The sequence below is a fragment of the Chlorocebus sabaeus genome, chromosome 2, assembly GCF_047675955.1.
Source record: "Chlorocebus sabaeus isolate Y175 chromosome 2, mChlSab1.0.hap1, whole genome shotgun sequence".
Lineage (NCBI taxonomy): Eukaryota > Metazoa > Chordata > Mammalia > Primates > Cercopithecidae > Chlorocebus > Chlorocebus sabaeus.
In genome coordinates, this window is record NC_132905.1 from 90,443,583 (window position 1) to 90,467,236 (window position 23,654).

At 46.0% G+C, this 23,654-nt stretch overlaps 1 protein-coding gene across 2 annotated transcripts in view; it reads left to right on the forward strand.

Annotated features, from left to right (window-relative positions):
* Positions 1 to 7,916: 7,916 nt before the first annotated feature.
* The window catches only part of CHAF1B (chromatin assembly factor 1 subunit B), a 29,503-nt gene continuing 13,765 nt past the window's right edge, over positions 7,917 to 23,654 (forward strand). For both annotated transcript variants that reach the window (XM_007967630.3, XM_037984777.2), the window contains exons 1-7: positions 7,917 to 7,995; positions 8,607 to 8,806; positions 10,134 to 10,266; positions 14,121 to 14,238; positions 15,587 to 15,690; positions 18,458 to 18,554; positions 20,559 to 20,643. In XM_007967630.3, coding sequence (XP_007965821.2) covers positions 8,681 to 8,806; positions 10,134 to 10,266; positions 14,121 to 14,238; positions 15,587 to 15,690; positions 18,458 to 18,554; positions 20,559 to 20,643 — 663 coding nt within the window. In that variant the 5' untranslated portion in view covers positions 7,917 to 7,995; positions 8,607 to 8,680. The remainder of the gene's footprint in view (positions 7,996 to 8,606; positions 8,807 to 10,133; positions 10,267 to 14,120; positions 14,239 to 15,586; positions 15,691 to 18,457; positions 18,555 to 20,558; positions 20,644 to 23,654) is intronic.

Sequence of the window (23,654 nt, forward strand, 5' to 3'; positions counted from 1 at the left end):
TATTTTTTGCTCTTTATGAAGATATTGAAGTATTGCCAAGATATGAGACTTCAAAAATGTGGCTAACAGTTTCAGACAGAACAACTGTTGTTTAATGGAACAATGTGGGCTTTCATGATGTATGTACCTTTCTCTTTTGTTGTGTGTGCGGAACAGTATTGCTTCAACTAACGTTTATTACTTTAAAACACAAAAGGTATGAGGAAGTAAGCCAAAACAGTCCACAGTCTTCAAACAGGACCTAGGGTGGCAAGATCAGTGAAGGCTGAGTGAGCACACAGAGCAGGAGGGCATAGCATGTCCCTGTGTGCTTCCTTTGGGCCTCAAATTCTTCATGTGGCAGGTCCAGTTGATGATGCTGCCTGTGATCTTAGACACTTGATTCTTGCTGTCACATAGACCTTTTAAGATTGGGTCATACGTCACTGAGAAATCATTTAAGCTCTCACCTCTGGCTGCATAGTAGAGTCACTTGGGGAGTGTTTTAAACTCCCAAAGTCAGGCTGCACTTCACGTTAATTAGGTCAGTGTCCTTGGGGTTAGACCCAGATAACTCTTTTTCAGGGCCTCCCGGGTTAATTCCAGTGTACCATCAGAACCGAGCACTGTTGATCTGTGTCTTCTGTTGAGTATTTATAAATGTTGAACTTGAGTGGTTCATGAAACAAACGGGATCAGCATATCCACTTTTTCACTGGGGCAAGCAGGGAGAGGGAGGGGAAGCAGAGCGGTGCCCCTGTTAGAGATGTAAATGAACAGTGAAAAGACTTTCTCCATGGCCTCTAAAGGTAACCGCTATTGGCTTTTGTGTGCATACATGCACACATTCATGTGTATGTATTTTATTTACATTAAACTGCATGTATTTGTATCAAAATTTACACAATGGGATTATGCCATATAATTGATAACTAAACATTTCCATACCATTCTTTGAAAAAGCTTAAGTAACATTTCATCACAGGAATATGCTCCTAATGGTTGCTTTTCGTTAGAAAAAATATACTGGCTGGGCATGGTGGCTCACACCTGTAATCTCAACACTTTGGGAGGCCGAGGTGAGTGGATCACGAGGTCAGGAGATTGAGACCATCCTGGCCAACATGGTGAAACCCCGTCTCTACTAAAAATACAAAAATTAGCCGGGCGTGGTGGCGGGCTCCTGTAATCTCAGCTACTTGGGAGGCTGAGGCAGGAGAATCACTTAAACCCAGGAGGCAGAGGTTGCGGTGAGCCGAGATCGCACCGCTGCACTCCAGACTAGCGACAGCGAGACTCCATCTCAAAAAAGAATATACTGTGAAAATTAATACATACCACACATGATTTTCCGATTACATCCAGAGTGTAAATTGTTAACAGTGAATATAATAGGTCAAAGAATGTATGCCATGTACATTTAAATAAATATTGCCATCCAAAAAAGGTTGCAGGAATTTATACTTAAGATGAGTAATAAATACGACTTTTCCTCAAAATCTCTCAAACTTAATTTGATATGTGAAAATATGACAGCTGACATTTGTCTCAGTCCTTATATTGGCCATTTTAATTTTCTGTGTTCTATACATGTTCTTCGCCTATTCTTTTCTACTGGGTTCATCTTACTGTAAAGAAGCTGAAAGCTTGCCTTAATTTGGCCACACATCACCCAAAAACTACCCAGACACTACCCATTTCTTCCTATTTCAGAAAATTCACGGTTGTCTCTTTCTTCTTCTTCTTATTTTTGAGACAGGGTTTCATTTTGTTGCCCAGGCTAGAGTGCAGTGGTGTGATCATGGCCAACTGCAGCCTCAACCTCAGAGGCCCAAATGCTTCTCCTGCCTCAGCCTCCCGAGTAGCTGGCATTAGAGGTGTGCACCACCATGCCCACCTAATTTTTCTGTTTTTTGTAGAAACAGTTTCACCGTGTTGCCCAGACTGGTCTCAAGCTCCTGGACTCAAGCAATCCACCCTTCTGGGCCTCCCAAAGTGTGATTACAGGCATTTGAGCCACTGCACCTGACTGGTTAAGTCCTATTTTGTGCAGTGTCTCATAAACAGGGACTCACTGAAGTGGCTTGAAAATCTAGACAGAATCCTATCTTTGCATATTTGTCTGTTGAATGTTGGTCACAGCTCACAAAGTGAATGCTATTAATACCTGATTGGTGTAGAGGAAAAAAAAATAAATGTGTTGCTTTTTAGAATTGTTTCTTGATCACAGAGTTAATTTTCATATACTAGCCTGTAGGAAGAAAGTCTGGTTAAGAGTTAAGAGACCTTTTAGAGCCACAATTTCTTAGAGAGTCATCAGGACTCAATATCTTGGTAACAAGACAGAATAAATTTAAATTTGAATATAAAGGATTTTTACCCCAACCTGGCTAATAATATTTAGGTTATGTGTGTGCTTGATATGTGAATATCTAGAATTTGGCTGTAGTTTTGTTTTTTGTGTGTGTGGATTTTTTTTTTTCTTTTCTTGGAGACAAAGTATCACTCTGTTGCCCAGGCTGGAGTGCAGTGGCATGATCACAGTTCACTGCAGCCTCAACCTCTCAGGCTCAAGTGATCCTCCCACCTCAGCCCTTACATGAGTAGCAGGAACTACAGGCACATGCCACTGCACCCAACTAATTTTTGAATATTTTGTAGAGATGGTTTGCCATGTTGCCCAGGCTGCTGCAACTTCTGGTCTGAAGCAATCTGCCTGCCTTGGCCTCCCAAAGTGCTGAGATTACAGGCGTGAGCCACCATGCCCAGCTGGCTGTATCTTCATAATAAAATGTAATGGTGTTTTATATTCACAAAGGAGTCAAGTCTTCCCAATCTCCCATGGGGTTCCTTTTGGAAGTGAGGCTCTTGGTTTGTGCTGTGATCTGAACCAAGACTCAAGGTAATTTGAGTATATAATTTTTTTTTTTTTTCCTAGGCAATTGTCCCTTATTTTGTGACTCCCTTGGTGGGAATCTCTCTCAAAATGTGATATTCATGGAGGCAATTGAGGTACCAGCAAGCTTGTCCAACCCACCTTGCTTAGTTGTTTTGTTTTGGGTTTTTTTTTTCCCCAGGCTGGTCTCAAGAAATTCTGGGCTCAAGGGATCTGCTCACTGTGGCCTCCCAAAGTGTTGGGATTACAGGTGTGAACCACTGCTTCCGGCCTTAAAAGATACATATTTTTGAGACAGGCTCTTGCTTTGTCATCCAGGCTGGAGTAGCAGTGGCGCGATCACGGCTCACTACAGTCGTAACCTCCCGGGCTCAGGTGATCCTCCCACCTCAGCCTCCTGAGTAGCCAGGACCACAGGCAGACGCCACTATGCCCAGCTAATTGTTGTATTTTTTTGTAGAGACAGATTTTTGCCTTGTTGCCCAGGCTGGTCTCAAACTCCTGGGCTCAAGCGATGCAGTCCCCCACCTCTTAATCTCTCAAAGTGCGAGGATTACAGGAATGAGCCCTAATTTATGGTTTTGTTTTTTTGTTGTTGTTGTTTTTCTGTACTCTGTATACTCCAGGGTATTTCAGATGTAAGGTATTTCAATACATCTAATAAATTTCCTGGTCTAGACTTGGTGACAGCCATTTCTCCAAGAGCTCTGCTTCGTTTTGTGGGAAATGCTATATGAAGACCATAATCTAGGCACAGATATAGTCATTGTTTTTAGTTAGGCCATTTCTTTTTCTTTTTCTTTTTTTTCTTCTTCTTTTTGCTTTTTTTTTTTTTTTTAAAGACAAGGTCTTGCTCTGTTGTCCAGGCTGGAGTACAATGGCATAATCATAGCTCACTACAGCCTCAAACTCCTGGGCTCAAGTGCTCCACTTTCCTCAGCCTCCCAAGTACCTGGGACTATAGGTGCATCCCACCATGCCTGGCTGATTTTTTTTTTTTTCTAGATACAGGGTCTTGCTACATTGCTCACGCTGGTCTTGAACTCCTGGGCTGCTTCAGCCTCCCAAAGTGTTGGTATTACAGGCATAAGCCACTGTGCCTGGCCTAGTTTGGGCATTTCTAGGCCTTTTTAGTGGACTGAACTAAAAGAGACTATAGTCTCTTTTGCTAAAAATATTGGTTCCTAACCACATAATTATTTGCTCTTCCCAATGTATACATAAATACATATGTATGCATATATGTAACAATACCAGTATTTTCTAGCCATAGCATGACTGGAGGTAAATTTTCTTTGGGGTAGCATAAAATTTCTGTGTGTGCCAGTCACTTGAAATAATAACTCCTTGTGTGCATCACAATGTTTCTTCATCCATGCTGCTGCCTGTGTCAGTCAGTGTAGAGTTCTCCAGAAAAACAGAGCCAATATGATAGATGCAAGAGATTGATCAGGAGGAGTGGCTTAAGTGGTTATGGAGGCTGAGAGGTCACATGATCTACTGTCTGCAAGATGAAGACCTGAGAAAGCCAGTGGTATAACAGTCCCACTCCTAAGCCCTGAGAACCAGGGACACCAATGGCCTAAGTCCTGGAGTCGGAAGGCCTGAGAGTCAGGAGCTCTGACATCTGATGGTGGAAGATGGATGTCCCCAACTCAAGAAGAGACAGAATTCGCCCTTCCTCCACTTTTTGTTCTTTTCAGACTCAACAGGTTAGATGATGCCCCAGATACTGCCCAGGTTGGTGAGGGCAGATCTTCTGTACTCAGTCTACTGATTCAAATGCTAAGGTCTTCCGGAAACACCCTCATAGTCAGAAATAATGTTGACCACCTATCGGGTATGTCTTAGCCTGGGCAAACTGACACATAAAATTAACTATCACAGTATTTCTTTTGGATTACTGAGTAGAATGCTGTGGTATGAATATGGCACAGTCTGATTACCTTTTCTCCTGTGGGTGGACATTTGGTGTCTTTCCAGTTTGGGGCTATTATGAATAATGATTCTTGTATGAGTTTGCTTTTGTTTTCCTAAAACATATGCCAAGGAGTGGAATTGCTGAGTCATGGGGTAGGCATATCATTAACTTTATTAGACACTGCTGAACAGTTTTCTAAAGTATTTACGTCAGTTTATACTTCTACCAGTAGTGTGCCAGAGGTCCTGTTGTTGCCATTCTCCTGTACTGATTTCTGTCATTTCTCCTATTTTTCTTTTTTCTTTTTTCTTTTTTTCTTTTTTGAGACTGAGTCTGTTTCTATCACCCAGACTGGAGTGCAGTGGCATGATCTTGGCTCACTGCAACCTCCGCCTCCTGGGTTCAAGTGATTCTAGTGCCTCAGCCTCCCGAGTAGCTGGGATTACAGGCGCCGCTACCATGCCTGGCTATTATTATTATTATTATTATTATTATTATTATTTTGAGATGGAGTTCTGCTCTTGTTGCCCAGGCTGGAGTGCAATGGCGCAATCTCGGCTCACTGCAGTCTCCGCCTCCCAGGTTCAAACGATTCTCTGGCCTCAGCCTCCTGAGTAGCTGGGATTACAGGCGCCTGCCACCGCGCCCGACCTATTTTTTGCATTTTTAGTAGAGATAGGGTTTCACTATGTTGGTCAAGCTGGTCTCGAATTCCTGACGTCAAGTGATCCACCCACTTCAGCCTCCCAGAGTGCTGGAATTACAGGCATGAGCCACCATGCCTGGCTTCTCCCTATTTTTCTTACTCTGATATTTCCTCAACATTTTTTTCCAACCCTTTACTGAACTTTTTATTTCTGTTATCAAAACTTTTTTTTTTTTTGAGACAGAGTCTCACTCTGTCACCCAGGCTGGAGAGCAGTGGTGCTATCTCAGCTCACTGCAACCTCCACCTCCCGGCTTCCAGCGATTCTCTTGCCTCAGCCTCCCGAGTAGCTGGAATTACAGGCACACACCACCACTCTGGATAGTTTTTGTATTTTTAGTAGAGAAGGAGTTTTGCCATGTTGGCCAGGTTGGTCTGGAACTCCTAGCCTCAAGCAGTCTGCCTGCTTTGGCCTCCCAAAGTGTTGGGATTACAGACGTGAGCCACCATGACTGGCTCAGATTTTGATTTTAGAATGTTCACACTTACAAATGGAAATTAAAGTGTGTTGAGAAGTTTTTTTTGAAGCTGAGTTAAGAGTTAGTGCTTCTATATCAATATTCATTATTAAAAAGTTCTCAGGAACCAAATAACATTGGTCCCCTTAAATTGAGGCAGTTCTGCCCAAAATGGATGCTTGGGGCCCAAGCTGAAGGCCAGTGGTTGTTGAGGAATCTAGTTAGAATTGCGTTAGAGGAATTCCTTTCTTTTTCTTTTTTTTTTTTTTTTTTTTGAGATGGAGTCTAGCTCTGTCACCCAGGCTGGAGCACAGGGGCAGCATCTTGGCTCACTGCAAGCTCCGCCTCCCAGGTTCACACCATTCTCCTGCCTCAGCCTCCCCAGTAGCTGGGACTACAGGTGCCCGCCACCATGCCCGGCTAATTTTTTGTATTTTCAGTAGAGACAAGGTTTCGCCGTGTTAGCCAGGATGGTCTTGATCTGCTGACCTCGTGATCCACCTGCCTCGGCCTAAAGTGCTGGGATTACAGGCGTGAGCCACCGCGCCCGGCAGGAATTCTTTAGTCCAACATTTGTGGTGCAAACTTTGAGGTTTTGAGCAAATAACTTCTTTCTTTCTTTCTTTTTCTTTTTTTTGAGAAAATATTTGAGATAGCCCAGGGCCTTTCTCTGGAGCCGCATCCCCTGCCCGTGTTGGCTTATCAAGTTGGCACTGAAGTTGGATCTCTAAAATGTTCACCAAGAAAGCCAACTCCTTCGTGTACTTTTAGTACTTAAAGCATGTGTCTTTTAAATCTTTTAAATCCACGTTCAGCATCGTGACACTTCAAGAGGTGGGCAGATTATTCATTTGTGAATGAACAGCATTTATGAGAAATTTGGAGAAATTTGATGTTGGAGAGACACGAAGAATCCCGAGCTTTCCAAAACAGACTGAATGAAAATACAAGCTCCTGGAGCAGGGGCCTCTGCTGGATGTTCGGAATCATGGGGCTGGTAGGGCCAGGAGTCTGTACTTTCATAACAGCCAAATTATCTAAAGTAGTCCAAACTCTGTAAATTCTGGAGAGAAAAAATCTAAAAACGGCATATTCGGATTATGTTATTCTAGCTTCCTGTAGAAATCAGGCTTCAAGGAGCATACAGCCATTCTCATCAACATGAGACACTGATTTTTAGGCAATATCTGTACCTTTCATAAAGCTGGCTAAAAGCATCAGCCAGTATTTATATAAGAATCCATGTCTGTTCTTTTTTTCCAAAAATACTAGAGCAGTTGGTTCCTCAGATAAACCTGTGTGTTTCTTTTATCCAGTAAAAGCAGCGCATCCAGAGGTACTTGTTTCCTGGCCTTCTGCGAAGCCCACAGATAAATTAGGTCTCATCTGGAAACGTCCCATTTCAAAAGACCTGCGGTATCTGTGCCTACCGATCAATTTACCGCCTCACTTTAAAATGTGAGTCTGTTCTTAGAAAGGGTTTATAACTGCATCTACTATAATAATAAAATGTAAGCAACCTTGCGCTAGGTACTGAAGAATTTCATAGCTTTGAACTCTCCTAAATGTTCTAGAAGCCAATATAGAGACCCAGAGATCTCAGGTTTTGTTTGCAGAAGGGGCAAGAGAACCGGTCGTGTTCGCCCTCCCAAGTGCACAGCGCCAGCGTAGGGTCGGTCTAACACACAGCCTAGGCTCTGTAAACGTTCGTTAAAAGAACGAATCAGCAAGGAATAAATAATGGATAATAATAATAAATAATAATGAATCCATTCTTCCGGCAGTCGTGGGTCTGGCGGGAATAAATTCCGGCCCGGATTCCGACCCCAGGGACAGAGCGGGACCCGCCTCGGCGCCTAGGAGGGGGCGGGGCTTCCCTGGGGTGCCGCCCACGTCGGGCGGGACCTGAGGGGCGCTTGAGGGGCGGGGCGTCCATGAGGTCCCACCCACGCGGGAGGCGGGGCCTGCGGCGCGCGGGAAGCGGCGCGCGCTGCGCGGGAGGTGACGGCGCCTCCGACCGTCCGGGTCCCTGCAGGTACGGCTTCCCGGGGCTGGCCCGGGCGGCTCCGCGGCTCTTTTGGTAGGGTCGATCTGGGGCCAGAGGCCCTCGCCTAGGACGGGCCCCTGGGGCCCGGGATAGCTCCGGAGGGCGCGCGTTCGGGCGGCGGGGCCACGTCCACCCCCGGCCCCGCGCGGCCTCCTCCCGGCGGCCTCCGTCCCAGCTTCCCGGGCCCAGCGCCCGGTCCCTGGGAAGGGCGGGGTTCTGCTCTCGCCCCGCCGCCCCGGTCCCCTACCCCGTTTGCCCCCCTCTTCCGGGAGGCCCCTCCCGGGGCGGGCCCCTACCTGGGCTCTCAGGGCGCGCCCCTAGACCCTACTAAGCGGGGACAGGCCGTGCAGATGGCCGGGGCCCCTAGGTAGCCTCTACCTGGATGTTTGGTTTTGCTTTTCTGGACGTAGCGGCGTATCATAAACTTGTGGATGTCAGGACCCAGCGAAGCATTTTAGGTGGAGCTAGCAAGGTGTTCTTGTCAGACGGCAACGTTAACATCCTTTCCCAATGCAGTGTGCATTTTAAATGGCTCCTGCCCTATTCAGCGCTCAGTAACCCTTCGCTGCTGCTAACACTGTTGTTTAATCCATCACCAGCATTTTGCAGCTTTCCTCTGTCTTGAAGTAGAACAGTGCCTGAGAAACGTTTTGCCCCTTCAAGACTCAGGAGGATGAAAGTCATCACTTGTGAAATAGCCTGGCACAACAAGGAGCCCGTGTACAGCCTGGACTTCCAGCATGGGGCGGCCGGGAGGATCCACAGACTAGCGTCTGCGGGCGTGGACACCGCTGTCAGGGTAAACTGGGGCAGAGAGAGCCATCTGGGAACACTGCTTGAAGCAATAGTTTTCATTCTTTTATTTAAAACCAATGTCGGCTGGGCGCGGTGGCTCACGCCTGCAATCCCAGTGCTTTGGGAGGCTGAGGTAAGAAGATCACTTAGGTCCAGGAGTGCGAGACCAGCCTGGGCAAAATAGCCAGAAATGAAAAAGTAGCAGGACGTGGCGGTGTGCAGCTGTAGGCCCAGCTACTTGGGAGGCTGAGGTGAGAGGATCGCTTGAGCCTTGGAGTTTGAAGCGAGCAACGATCACTCCACTGCACTCTAGCCTGGGTGACAGAGCCAGACCCTTCTCTTAAGTAAATGAATGAATGAATTGAACATATGTCAACAAATTCAAACTACTCTGTCATCTAGCCCAGAATGCTAAATTCCCAGGGCCTGCGGTGAACAATGAAAGCAAAAGAGAGCTGCTTTTTTTTTTTTTTTTTTGGTGAGATGGACTCTCGCTCTGTTCCCCAGGCAGGAGTGCAGTGGTGCAATCTCGACTTACTGCAACCTCTGCCTCCCAGGTTCAAGCTATTCTCCTGCCTCAGCCTCCCAAGTAACTGCGACTACAGCCACGCATCACCACACCCGGCTAATTTTTGTATAAAGTAGAGATGGGGTTTCACCATGTTGGCCAGGCTGGACTCGAACTCCTGACCTCAGGTAATCCACCCACCTTGGCCTCCCAAAGTGCTGGGATTACAGGCCTGAGCCACCATGCCCGGCTCTGCTTTCTTATTTGATTCATTTTCCCTAGATTATTGTAACTGGATGTTCATTGTTTTGGGATTCTGATCCTGGTTCCTATTGGGTAACAAGTTGCTCTAGAAAGAAGGGGGAGGGGAACAGTAGACATTTATGTTTTTTTATGTTTTAGATAGGGATTTCTTTCTGAAAATAAGCATAGTTTTTTTTTGTTTGTTTTTTTTTTTTTTTTTTGAGACAGGGTCTTACTGTGTCGCCCAGGCTGGAATGTAGTGGCCTGATCTCGGCTCATTGCAGCCCTGACCTCCAGGGCTCAAGTGATCCTCCCACCTCAGCCTCCCGGGTAACTGGAACTACAGGCATGTGCCATCACACTTGGCTAATTTTTTAAATTTTCTGTAGAGACCAGGTCTCACTATGTTTCCAGGCTGGTCTTGAACTCCTGGCCTCAAGTGATTTACCCACCTTGGCCTCCTAAACTGCTAGGATTACAGTTGTGAGCCACTGCACCCAGCCCATAGTATTGTTTTAATACAAACAGTATAATATATGCCCATTCTATGTTTTTCAAATGAATGTTTTGGTATCGACAGATCTGGAAGGTAGAAAAGGGACCAGATGGAAAAGCCATTGTGGAATTTTTGTCCAATCTTGCTCGTCATACCAAAGCCGTCAATGTCGTGCGTTTTTCTCCAACTGGGGAAATTTTAGCATCGGGAGGAGATGGTGAGTATTGCTATTCTTCAGAGATTCTTTAGGAACCAGATAGATACCTGTGTGTCTCGTGTCAGATAGTGAGATTTGAGCCGAATATGCTTTTTTAGGAGGGGTGGGATAGAGTGTCGCTCTTATTCCCCAGGCTGGAGTGCAGTGGCGCAATCTCGACTCACTGCAACCTCAGCCTCCCGGGTTCAGGCGATTCTCCTGCCTCAGCCTCCCGAGTAGCTGGGATAATAGGCACCTGCCACCACGCCCGGCTAATTTCTTTTTTTTGTTGTTGTATTTTTAGTAGAGATGGGGTTTCATCATGTTGGCCAGGCTGATCTCGAACTCCTGACCTCAGGTAATCCACCTGCCTCAGCCTCCCAAATTGCTGGGATTACAGGCATGAGCCACCGCGCCTGGCCTGGATATGCTTTTTATTTCAGATATGGCCGACCTTCTCAATCTGTCATTTAGGTAGTTCAGTAAAATAATGTTCTAGGGAGTGCGGTAGAGTCAGAGAGGGAGGACAGCAAGATGACACCGGGAACACCTGTTTGAAAACAGCTGCTTTCCTGCTAGCTCCCACTGGGCTGTTCCGAGACAAGATGGAGAGGCACTTACCTTTCCATCACATCCCAAGCAAGGCGGCTGTTCTGGTTTTGTTTGATTGTTAGTTTAATATCTGCGGTGATCAGAGTCAGTTCAGTGTCTCTGTATAATTAATTAATTGGCATTAGGACTGTGTTATTAATTAATTGGCTTTGGGAGATTTTTTTTTAACCAGTTATCTTTTATTTGGATTTTTTTTTTTTTTTTTTTGAGAGAGTCTCACTCTGTCACCCAGGATAGAGTGCAGTGCCACGATCTTGGCTTACTGAAACCTCCACCTCCCAGGTTCAAGCGATTCTTCTGCCTCAGCCTCCCAAGTAGCTGGGATTACAGGCGCCTGCCACCACCCCGGGCTAATTTTTGTATTTTTAGTAGAGATGGGGTTTTGCCATGTCGGCCAGGCTGGTCTTGAACTCCTGAGCTCAGGCAATCTGCCTGCCTCGGCCTCCCAAAGTGCTAGGATTATAGGCTTGAGCCACCGTGCCTGGGCCATTTGGGCATGAATTCTAAAGTGGGATATGAAAGAATTCAGCAATGGCCAAGTTCCTCATGGAGGGGTGCCGCGCTCAGAAGCGCAGCATGCCCTCCCACTGGCCCCTCTTCAATGGGCTCTGAGTAGCTGCTCGTGTTTGGTCTCCCTGTAAGAAAAGTAGTAGCTGAAAAGCACATAAGCTGCCAGCACTGTGGAAAGCCCCGCGATGCTCCCTTTCCTCACAGTGACATACTTGTTGTAATACCCATAGTAGCCTCTGAAACGCTCCAGCAGTGCCCGTCGGGGTAAGATCCCACATCGGTACCCAGCTTGGCAGCTCCTCTGCTCTGACATCCATGCGTTTTCTCCCATTCCCTGCTGTGCCTGATGCTGCTTTGGAGTCCTGGTGTCTGCAGTGCCGGGCTGCTGGAGGGTGCTGGGGAGGGAGCATACTGGGAGTGTCGTTAATGAATGACCTTGTGATTTGTGCTTACTTGTTTGGTGGGAATAGATTGATTCTTGTTTTCTGCCTGTGCTTAAATGGGATAAAACTATATGGAAAAAGTAAACCAGGCTGGGTGCGGTCGCTCACACTTGTCGTAATCCCAGCACTTTGGGAGACCGAGGCAGGTGGATCATTGGGGTCAGGAGTTCAAGACCAGCCTGGCCAATATAGTGAGACTTTGTCTGTACTAAAAATACAAAAATTAGCTGGGCATGGTGGTGCACTCCTATAATCCTAGCTACCCAGGAGGCTGAGGCGGAGAATCGCTGGAACCTGGGAGGTGGAGGTTGCACTGAGCCAAGATAGGATCATTGCACTCCAGTCTGGGCAACAGAATGAGACTCTGTCTCAAAAAAAAAACAAAAAGTAAACCTTCCTTTTTACCATACTTTAAAACAATCTAGAAACTATTACAAAATAAAACAGAAATCTAAAGTTTTATTTTTGCAGGAGGAAAAGAGACCTGGTTGAGTTCAGTGCCATGATGCCCAGAGCGCATGACGGTGGGGGTGTGTGTGTGTGTGTGTGTGTGTGTGTGTATGTGTGTGCGCGAGCACGCACGCACCCTGATTTGTAGAGGGAAAGGTGGGGAGCAGGAGCGTCACCTAGGGGTGGCTGCCTACTGTCTGCCCTGAGGTTGCACATGGCAGCCCCCATTTTCCAAAGTCCCTTGGCCTTGGAGGCCCAGAAACCTGCTGTTGTCAGCACGTGGAGAGTGTTCATCCATCAGGGCCAATGGCGTCTTAACCAAGCTCCCAGACTAATGTGTGCAACCAGGATTCCGGTTAACTTAGCATGGAAATGCAGGCGGGGTGCGGTGGCTCACGCCTATAATCCCAGCACTTTGGGAGGCTGAGGTGGGCAGATCACCTGAGGTCAGAAGTTCGAGACCAGCCTGACCAACATGGAGAAACCTCGTCTCTACTAAAAATACAAAATTAGCTGGGTATGGTGGTGCATGCCTGTAGTCCCAGCTATTCAGGAGGCTGAGGCAGGAGAATCGCTTGAACCTGGGAGGCGAAGGTGGCAATGAGCTGAGATTGTGCCATTGCACTCCAGCCTGGGCAACAAGTGTGAAACTCCATCTCAAAAAAAAAAAAAAAAAGAATGGGAATGCGCATGTCCTCACAACCTCATTCATTCACTCTCCTGCTGTGCACATTTCTAAAGGAAGCCAAGGGATGGTCAGAAGGTTACGTGGTAATCGTGGAGTCAGAATGTGGGGAGTCATCGTACTCAGACAATGGGTGACCTCAGGCTAAAGTACCTGATATGTCTATAATGATATTAATAGCTGACACTTCCATGGGGCTTACTATTTGCCAGCCGTTGTGTTGTAAGTGTGTTATACACATTGACCAATTTAATCCTCACAACAGCCTGTCAGGTAGATATATTGTTTTCCCCATTTTTGAGACAGGGTCTTGCTCTGTCACTCAGGCTAGAGCACAGTGGCAAGATCAGGACTCACTGCAGCCTCTACCTCCCGGACTCAAGTGATCCTCCCACCTCAGCCTCCTGTGTAGTGGGACCACAGGTGTGTGCCGCCACACCTGGCTAATGTTTTTGGTTTTTTGTAGAGACAAGGTCTTGCTGTCTTGCCCAGGCTGGTCTTGAGCTCCTGGGCTAAAACAGCCATTCCGTCTCAGCCTCCCAAAGTGCTGGCATTACAGGCGTGAGCCACCCCACCCTGCCTGTTATCCCCATTTACAGGTGAGGAAACTGAGACATCAAGATGCTAAGTGACTTGCTGAAGGTCTCTCAGCAGGAACATTTGCCAAGCCCTGCACTAGGGGTTCTTTGCTGTTTTGTTTTTCTGTTCAGCTATTTATAGGTTATGCCTTCAGTTTTGTTAATGTAGCCAGTGTCATTTTGCAGTGGCATTTTGCTGGCCTAGGGAGCCTTCTGTTTAAGGTGATTTTGTATGGCTCTGATCTATTATGAATTTGATTTTGGAGTTTTAGCTGAGAAGGCAAACCTGCTTTCCCTGTTGAAATGCTTGGAAGGAAATCATCGTGGCCATAGTGTCCACTGAACAACATAAATGTTGTTTTAATACCCTGAACATCCTGATGTGTGGCTCATTTTTTTTTGTATTTTTAGTAGAGACAGTTATCCAGGATGGTCCTGGGAGGCGGAGGTTGCAGTGAGCCAAGATCACGCCACTGCACTCCAGCCTGGGCAACAGAGCGAGACTCCGTCTCAAAAATAAATACATAAATAAATAAAAATCCTGACGTGAAGGAGTGTGGGTGAAGCGTGGATCACTGTAATTGAATCGCCCCGCAGATGCCGTCATCCTGTTGTGGAAGGTGAATGATAACAAGGAGCCGGAGCAGATCGCTTTTCAGGATGAGGACGAGGCCCAGCTGAACAAGGAGAACTGGACAGTTGTGAAGACTCTGCGGTAACTTGGGAGGCACCCTGGCAGTGATCTCTCTTTACGCCGAGCGCATTAAATGGAATATACATTTTGACTTTTTTTTTGGTTTGTTTCTTTTGAGATAGGGTCTCATTGTCACCCAGGCTGGAGTGCTGTACTGTGATCACAGTACCCTGCAGCCTTGACTTCCCGGGCTCAAGTGATCCTCTCACCTCCCAAATAGCTGGGACTACAGGCACATGCCACCACACCCTGCTAATTTTTACATATTTTGTAGAGACGGGGTCTCACTGTGTTGCCCGGGCTGGTCTAATTTAGAAGTTTTATTTATGTGAAACAGTCCTAAGACAATAGTTTTAAAGGATGAAAGCATAATTAAAATGGATTTTCTTAGTTTCTCCTATGAATTTTTCTCAGTAAAAAGGATTCAATTTTAAAGATACAGCTATCCTTTTTTTTTTTTTTTTTTTTTTAAGATGGAGTTTTGCTCTTGTTGTTCAGGCTGGTCTCAAACTCCTGACCTCCGGTGATCCACCCAGCTCAGCCTCCCAAAGTGCTGGGATTACAGGCGTGAGCCACCACACCCGGCAAGATACAGTGATCCTTGAAAGTAGTTTTTTATAGCTAATATAGTGACAGTGGAAATTTTGGAATCTCATTTTATGCATAGTTCTGGAGCTTGCCCTTATATTTTTGATAACTTGTCCTTTTTTGAGTTAATAATTGCTTCTTTTGTTTTGTTTTTTAGATGGAGTCTCGCTCTGTCATGTGGGCTGGAGTGCAGTGGCATGATCTCGGCTCACTGCAATCTCCACCTCCTGGTTTCAGGGGATTCTCCTGCCTTAGCCCCCAAGTAGCAGGGACTACTACGGGTGTGCGCCACCATGCCTGGCTTTTTTTTTGGCTAATTTTTTTTTTTTTGAGACAGAGTCTCACTCTGTTGCCAGGCTGGAGTGTAGTGGCACAGTCTCAGCTCACTGCAATCTCCGCCTCCGAGGTTCAAGTGATTCCCCTGCCTCAACCTCCCGAGTAGCTGTGTCTACAGGTGTGCACCACCGCACCCAGCTAATTTTTTATATTTTAGTAGAGATGGGGTTTCACCATGTTGGCCAGGATGGTCTCGATCTCCTGACCTCGTGATCTGTCTGCCTCGGCCTCCCAAAGTGCTGGGATTACAGGCGTGAGCCAGCACACCTGGCTGATTTTTGTATTTGGAGTAGAGATGGGGTTTTACCGTGTTAGCCAGGCTGGCCCTGAACTCCTGACCACAGGCAGTCTGCCTACCTCGGCCTCCCAAAGTGCTGGGATTACAGTTGTAAGCTGCTATACCTGGGGAGTAATTGCTTTTTTCCTCTTTGTTTTTGGATTCAAGGGGCCACTTAGAAGATGTGTATGATATTTGCTGGGCAACTGACGGGAATTTAATGGCTTCTGCCTCTGTGGATAACACAGCCATCATATGGGATGTCAATAAAGGTAAATGATATGTTTTTGTTATTAGCAGGAAGAAATATTCTAAGCATCTATAAAAGCCTAAAAGCCTAACTTGCTTTAACCTTTTTTTTTTTTTTTTTTGAGGCAGGGTCTCGCTTTGCCGCCCAGGCTGGAGTGCAGTGGTATGATCTCGGTTCACTGCAGCCTCCACTTACTAGGTTCAAGCGATCCTCCTGCCTCAGTCTCCCAAGTAGCTGGGACTACAGGCACGTACCACCACACCCAGCTAATTTTTGTATTTTTAGTAGAGACAGGGTTTCATCATGTTGGCCAGGCTGGTCTCAAACTCCTAACCTCAGGTGATCTGCCTGCATCAGCCTCCCAAAGTGCTGGGATTACAGGCATGACCCACCGCCCCTGGGCCTAACTTGCCTTAACTTTATTTTTTATTTTTATTTTTTTGGAAACAGAGTTTCGCTCTTGTTGTCCAGGCTGGAGTGCAGTGGCATAATCTTGGCTCACTGAAACCTCCACCTCCTGGATTCAAGCAATTCTCCTGCCTCAGCATCCCGAGTAGCTGGGACTACAGGTGTCTGTCCCTAGGCCCGGCTAATTTTTGTATCATTAATAGAGACGGGATTTCACCATTGGCCAGTCTGGTCTCAGTCTCCTGACCTCAGGTGATCTACCTGCCTCGGCCTCCCAAAGTGCTGGGATTACAGGCATGAGCCACCACACCCGGCCTACTTGCTTTAACTTTAAAAGCAACACAAAAAATTGTTTTAGTGAACTAGAGTAGGTGGTTGGCTCAACAGGATAGGGTTTAGTACCATATGCCATGGATTGTCAGAGGGCAAGAGGCTTAGTAGTGGTGCTGCAAGTTACTGATACTGAGGCCAGGCAAATCCCACATGGTGGGGCCAGCAGATAAGATGACAGGCCCGAGCCCTGCCTTTATGGAGGTTAGGATCTCGGGAAGATTAACAAGTCACTTACAATTTATAGGGCATTGCATGCTAGTTGATGGGGTAGGTGGGATCAGGTTTCCATTTTAGAAGATCAAGGAAAGCCAGGGACATTCTGTTCTCTAGTTGGGGAGACAGTGGACATGTGAAAAGTTATAGTGGTGTAAAAATAGCTGTGAAATGCCAAAAGCAAGTAGTGGCTAACTCCTAACCATTTTTATCTCCCGCCATCCTTTACTCAAACTTTGTTTTCTCCCAAACCTCTTCCTGCCAATTCTACAACTCAAGTAGCTGGCTAGGGAGTTATTGGCTGCCCCTGCAGCAGTGTGTCAGCCCAGTTCTCATTCGGTCTATAAAAATTGTTGCTCTTTCTAGTTCCATGCTGTCCAGCCAAGCCATCCTCTATCCTCCATTCTGTCTTGTTTCATGTTGTTTTTTTTTTTTGAGATGGAGTCTCCCTCAGTCGCCCAGGCTGGAGTGCAGTGGTGCGATCTCGGCTCACTGCAACCTCCGCCTCCCAGGTTCAACAATTCTCCTGCCTCAGCCCTCAAAGTAGCTGGGATTACAGGCGCCCCCCCCCACCCGCCACCCAAGCTAATTTTTGTATTTTTGGTAGAAATGGGGTTTCCCCATGTTGGCCAGGCTGGTCTCGAACTCCTGACTTCAAGTGATTTGCCTGCGTCAGCCTCCCAAAGTGCTGGGATTACAGGCGTGAGCCAGGATTTTTGGTTTTACCATAAGTGTGATGGATTGTTACTGAACCTCACCAAAAACCTCACAAAAAAAGAATGACTTGTCAGGCACAGTGGCTCACGCCTATAATCCCAGCACTTTGGGAGGACTACTGAAGCCTAGGAGTTAAGACCAGCATGGGCAACATGGCAAAAACCTCTCTCTACCAAAAAAAAAAAATGCAAAAATTAGCTGGATGTGGTAGTACATGCCTGTAGTCCCAGCTACTAGGGCTGCTGAGTCTCTTGAGCCGGGAAGTTGAGGCTGCAGTGAACTCTGATGGCGCCACTGCACTCCAGCCTGAGCAACAGAACCAGACCCTGTTTCAAAAAAAAAAAGAAAAGAAAAACAAAAAGGAATCGCCAAGGCTTCATAACTCCCTTGTCTTTTTGTAACTCCCTTGTCTTTTTATGCAGGCAATCTCTGTGTGCTAAATATTTTCCCCAAAGTCCCTTGTTCATCCCTATTCACATTGTCTGCTCTGTGATGAGGAGGGCCCTCCTCATCTCTCTCTTGATCTACTCTGTCACCTCCTAACTAGCAACCCTCTTTGTCATCTTCTAAACCTATTTCACCTTTAAAATGCAGGTGACTCCTCAGCTCGAATGCCCACAGCCTTTTCCTTACACACAAGGTCTCTGTAACACTTCTCGTTTCCTCCTTATCTTCTGTTCTTGGCCCTCCTGTGTGCCCATTAGCAGTTCTCAGCTGCCTCTCACTGCTCCATATTCTCTTCACTAAGTTGTCTTAACCCAGGGATTCCCTGACGATACCTTCTTCCACCCTTCATCTCCTTTTCATCCTGCCTGACCTGGGGAACTGAACTTAGATCTTCTCAGACCCTCTGCCCTATGCTGTCAGCTCCCCTCCCCGGGTCCACGTGTGTGATGCTTGCCTGTTGATGGGTCTGTCTGATCTGTGAGCTCCCTGAGGGTGGGGACTGCATGAAGTCATCTTTGTGGCCCCAGAGCCTGACACAGGCTTCAGTACGGAGTCTCTCACTGCCTGCTGAGTGATGCATGGTAAAGGGAATAATATTAAGTCATAGTTTATACTATTTGGGCTCAAATAGGTTTTGATAATGCTGTTTCGGTGTGTGTGTTTTTTTGTAGGACAAAAGATATCAATTTTTAATGAACATAAAAGTTATGTCCAAGGAGTAACCTGGGACCCTTTGGGTCAATATGTTGCTACTCTGAGCTGTGACAGGTAAATTCAGCTTTAGCATTTACTTGGAATTTCTTTGTATTTACTTGTAATTTTCTGAAGAGAGGTATTTATTGCCACTTAACCAAGATTTATCATAGTCTAACTTTGATTCTTTTGTTCTTGTTTTCATACTCATTCTTACAACATAATCAGAAATTGGAAATTAATTAGGACAAGTGCCTTCCACGAAGTTTGTACTTAGTAAATCTTTTTTTTTTTTTTAAGACAGAGTCTCACTCTGTCACCCAGGCAGGTGTTGTGGCACAATCTCATAATCTCAGCTCACTGCAACCTCTGCCTCCTGGTTTCAAGCGATTCTCCTGTCTCAGCTTCCCTAGTAGCTGGGATTACAGGCACACGCCACCATGCCCAGTTAATTTTTGTATTTTTAGTAGAGACAGGGTTTCACCATGTTGGTCAGGCTAGTCTCAAACTCCTAACCTCAAATGATCTGTCTGCCTTTGCCAATGTGCTGGGATTACAGGCATGAGCCGTCACGCCCGGCCCTGAACTTAGTAAATCTTTATTATTATTACTATTTTTCTTTTTGAGAGAGAGGCTCACTCTGTCACCCAGGCTGGAGTGCAGTGGTGCAATCACAGCTCACTGCAGCCTTGACCTCCTGGACTCAAGCAATCCTTGTACTTCAGCCCCCCAAGTAACTGGGACTACAGGTGTGTACCACCACACCAGGCTAATTTGTATATTTTTTGTAAAGATGGGATTTTGCCATGTTGCCGAGGCTGTTCCTGAACTGTTGAGCTCAAGCCATCTGTCTGCCTTGGCCACCCAAAGTGCTAAGATTACAGGTGTGCTACAGTGATTTTTATTTTTATTTATTTTTAATTGTTTTTTGAGACAGAGTATCACTCTGTCACTCAGGCTGGAGTGCAGGGGTGCGATCTCGGCTCACTGTAACCTCCACCTCCCAGATTCAAGCAATTCTCCTGCCTCAGCCTCCTGAGTAGCTGGGATTACAAGCGTGTGCCACCATGCCTGGCTAATTTTTGTATTTTTAGTAGAGACAGAGTTTCACCATATTGACCATGATGGTCTCAAACTCCTGACCTCAGGTGACCTGCCCGTTTCGGCCTCCCAAAGCACTGGGATTACAGGCGTGAGCCACCTCACCAAGCCCAGTGATTTTAATGACTCCATTTAAATCGATATAAAAATAAACTATTTTTGTCCTTTCTGAAAAGAAGTCTCGTTGCTGTGTTTACTGGCATCATTGCATTTAATTGTATTGTTGGAACAAATATTTTTTAAAAATGAGGACTGCCTCCTATATTACTTAATAGTCCTTTTGAATATTTATCTAACTACTTTTAATTAAAACAAATTGAATATAAGATGGCCTTGGAATAAAAGTGATAGGGAGGAGTTAGTGTTTATTTTTCATAGAATTTCGTGCTGTATTCTAAATACCATTTATTTTCTGTTAAGTATGTTTTATTCAGACAGTCATCAGTAAAACAATCTGATTAGCTAGTGGGAGTAATGTGACTTACCAAATTTTTTTTTTTTTTTTTTTTTGAGACAGAGTCTCGCTCTGCTGCCCAGACTGGAGTGCAGTGGCATGATCTCGGCTCACTGCAACCTCTGCCTCCTGGGTTCAAGTGATTCTCCTGCCTCAGCCTCCCGAGTAGTGGGGATTACAGGCACCCACCACCACACCCGGCTACTTTTTTGTATTTTTGGTAGAGATGGGGTTTCACCATATTGGCCAGGCTGGTCTCAAACTCCTGACCTCAAGTGATCCACCTGCCTCTGCCTCCCAAAGTGAAGGGATTACAGGCGTGAGCCACTGCGCCCAGCCTATAATATCCTTTAGGTTGTTAATGCTTGCTTCCTTCTTTATTACCCAGTTGTGAATATCATGGGTAAAGGCTTTTGCAGACTGAGAGTTGTTGAGGTGGTAATAGGCTGTTGGTAATAAGTTGTTTCTGTGTGAAGCATAATTCATTTACTAGAAGTGGTAAATCAGACATGTTCCTTCTTCAGGGTGCTGCGAGTGTACAGTATGCAGAAGAAGCGTGTGGCTTTTAATGTTTCGAAGATGCTGTCTGGAATAGGTGCTGAAGGAGAGGTATAAAATATTTTGCTATTCGTTTTCAGCAGCGCTTTAACTGAGACTTAGGAAGTCTTGAGCTCCTCCCATACCCTTGCGGCCAAATCCCTGGTCTCAAGGAGCCAATTCCTGAACTACAATAAGGTTTCCTTTTGGACAGTCAAGGCTCAGTTACTGTGGTGGGCTAGTCTGTATGGAAATGGGGACATCTGGAGACCAGGGGAGAGCCACTGATGGAGGATAGGACAGTGGTTTTCCACCCTGGCTGCACCGTGGAATCACCTGGGAAGAATTACAAATATGGGTGCTGGCCGGGTGTGGTGGCTCATGACTGGAATCCCAGCACTTTGGGAGACTGAGGCGGGTGGATCACTTGAGGTCAGGAGTTTGAGACCAACCTGGCCAATATGGCCAAACCCCATCTCAATGAATTACAAAAATTAGCCAAGTGTGGTGGTGCAGGCCTGTGATCCCAGCTACTAGGGAGGCCGAGGCATGAGAATCACTTGAACCTGGGAGGTGGAGGTCTCAGCAGTGAGCTGAGATCATGCCACTGCACTCTGGCCTGGGTGACAGAGCGAGACTCTATTTCAAAAATAAAATGAAATAAGGCTGGGCATGATGGCCCATGCCTATAATCCCAGCACTTTGGGAGGCTGAGGTGGGCAGATCACCTGAGGTCAGGAATTTGGGACCAGCCTAGCCAACATGGTGAAACCCCATCTCTACAAAAAATATAAAATTAGCCGGGCACATGCCTGTAATGCCAGCTACCCAGGAGGCTGAGGCAGGATAATTGCTTGAACCTGGGAGGTAGAGGTTGCAGTGAGCTGAGATCGTGCCATTGCACTCCAGCCTGGGTGACAAGAGCGAAACTCAGTCTCTAAATAAATTTTTAAAAATAAAATAAAAATAAAAATATAGATGCCATGGCCCCAGCCTCAGTGGCGTGATTCACTTGGCTGGAGCTAAGCAGGGCCTCCATGATTCTCAGGTGTAGCAAGGGCTGGTTACTACTGGTCTGGGAGGATCCCTACACGAGGCAACAGAAGACAGGCAGGTCGAGCATTGGATCTGTCTGGCAGCAGGCAGTTTACTGTCTTGGCAGGTAGGTAGAGAGCTTTGCTAGCAGACAGCGGAGACCCAGCCAAAACACTGGTATTTAGGAATAGGAAGGATTTTGACTTTGAAAGAATTGGCAAATGAAAATAAGACCCTATTTCTAAAGGAATCAAGGCTACTGAGGCAGGCAGCGAGGCACAGGGGAGCAAGCTAGTTACTGGCTCCACATGGGGACAAGGTGCAAATGCACCCAAGGAACCAGGGTAAGGCAGTGTGGGCTGGGTGCTGACAGGCACTGAGAGGTCACACCTGTGAAGTAAGAATAGTAATGCTGGCCGGGCACGGTGGCTCACGCCTGTAATCCTAGCACTTTGGGAGGCAGAGGTGGGCAGATCACCTGAGGTCTGGAGTTCGAGACTAGCCTGGCTGACATGGTGAAACCCTGTCTCTACTAAAAATACAGAAATTAGCTGGGCATAGTGGCGCATGCCTGTAGTCCCAGCTACTCTGGAGGCTAAGACAGGAGAATCACTTGAACCTGGGAGGTGGAGTTTGCAGTGAGCCGAGATTATGCCATTGCACTCCAGCCTGGGCAACAAGAGCGAAGCTCTGTTTCAAAAAATATATATATAAAAAATATATATTTTTGTATAGTATATATAATATATTTTATATATTATATATGATATATTTTTATATTTTTGTATTTTATAACATATTTATATATTTTATATTACATATAAATAAATATATATTACATATATTTGAATATATATATTCAATATATATGAATAGTAATGCCTGCTTCCTTGTAGTCTTAAGAATTAAATGCTTGTTTGTTGAGACAGTGTCTGGCTCTGTCACCCAGGCTGGACTGCAGTGACATGATCTTGGCTCACTGCAACCTTCAATTCCTGGGTTCAAGCGGTTCTCCTGCTTCAGCCTCCCGAGTAGCTGGGATTACAGGTGTGTGCCACCACACTCGGATAATTTTTGTATTTTTAGTAGAGATGGGGTTTTGCTATGTTGGCCAGGCTGGTCTCAACTCCTGGACTCAAGTGATCTGCCTACCTCGGCCTCCCAAAGTGCTGGGATTACAGGTGTGAACCGCCATGTCTGGCAAGTGCTTGATGTTTATAAAATGTCAATAAATAGTAGTAAAAACTGTCCCAGACAGGTGTTCAAGAAATGTTGTTTTAAAAGATTAATGGTTACCAGTTTAATAATCCACAATTTTCTTTCTTTAAAGGGTGCATTTATTAATAGCTGGATGTGGTGACATGTGCCTATAGTCCCAGCTACTCAGGAGGCTGGGAAGGGAGGATTGCTTTGAGCCCAGAAGTTCTAGGTTGCAGTGACCTATGATTGCGCCACTGCATTTGAGCCTGGGTGACAGAATGAGACTGTCTCTAAAGAGTGCGTTCAGTTGGAAATTCGAAATGAATCTGCACAGATAGAAAGCAGAGGTCTCCTGGTCATCTTCCCACTATCTCCCAGTCTCACGCCCCAGCCATGCCACTGTTGACCCTGTGGTTTGTGTTCTTAAGGTGGCGGGCGCCTGTAGTCCCAGCTACTCGGGAGGCTGAGGCAGGAGAATGGCGTAAACCCGGGAGGCGGAGCTTGCAGTGAGCTGAGATCCGGCCACTGCACTCCAGCCTGGGCGACAGAGCGAGACTCCGTCTCAAAAAAAAAAAAAAAAGTTTTTAAAAATAATTTTAGAACACATAAAACACACATATATGCATATAACTTTACCTAACAAAAACGTGTGGTCAGTTTTCATGAATGTTTACCCTTGCGGTGTTGTACAATTATCTGATTTGTAATGTTTCAGTTTCATTTATGATTATGTCAACAATAAATGACACTATGTAAAGAAAACCATAGGCACGTACAGCAGTTGGGAAGCCATTATTGTGAGTGTAAAGATTTGGAAAAATGTTTAAACTTTGTGTGTAGAAAAGAAA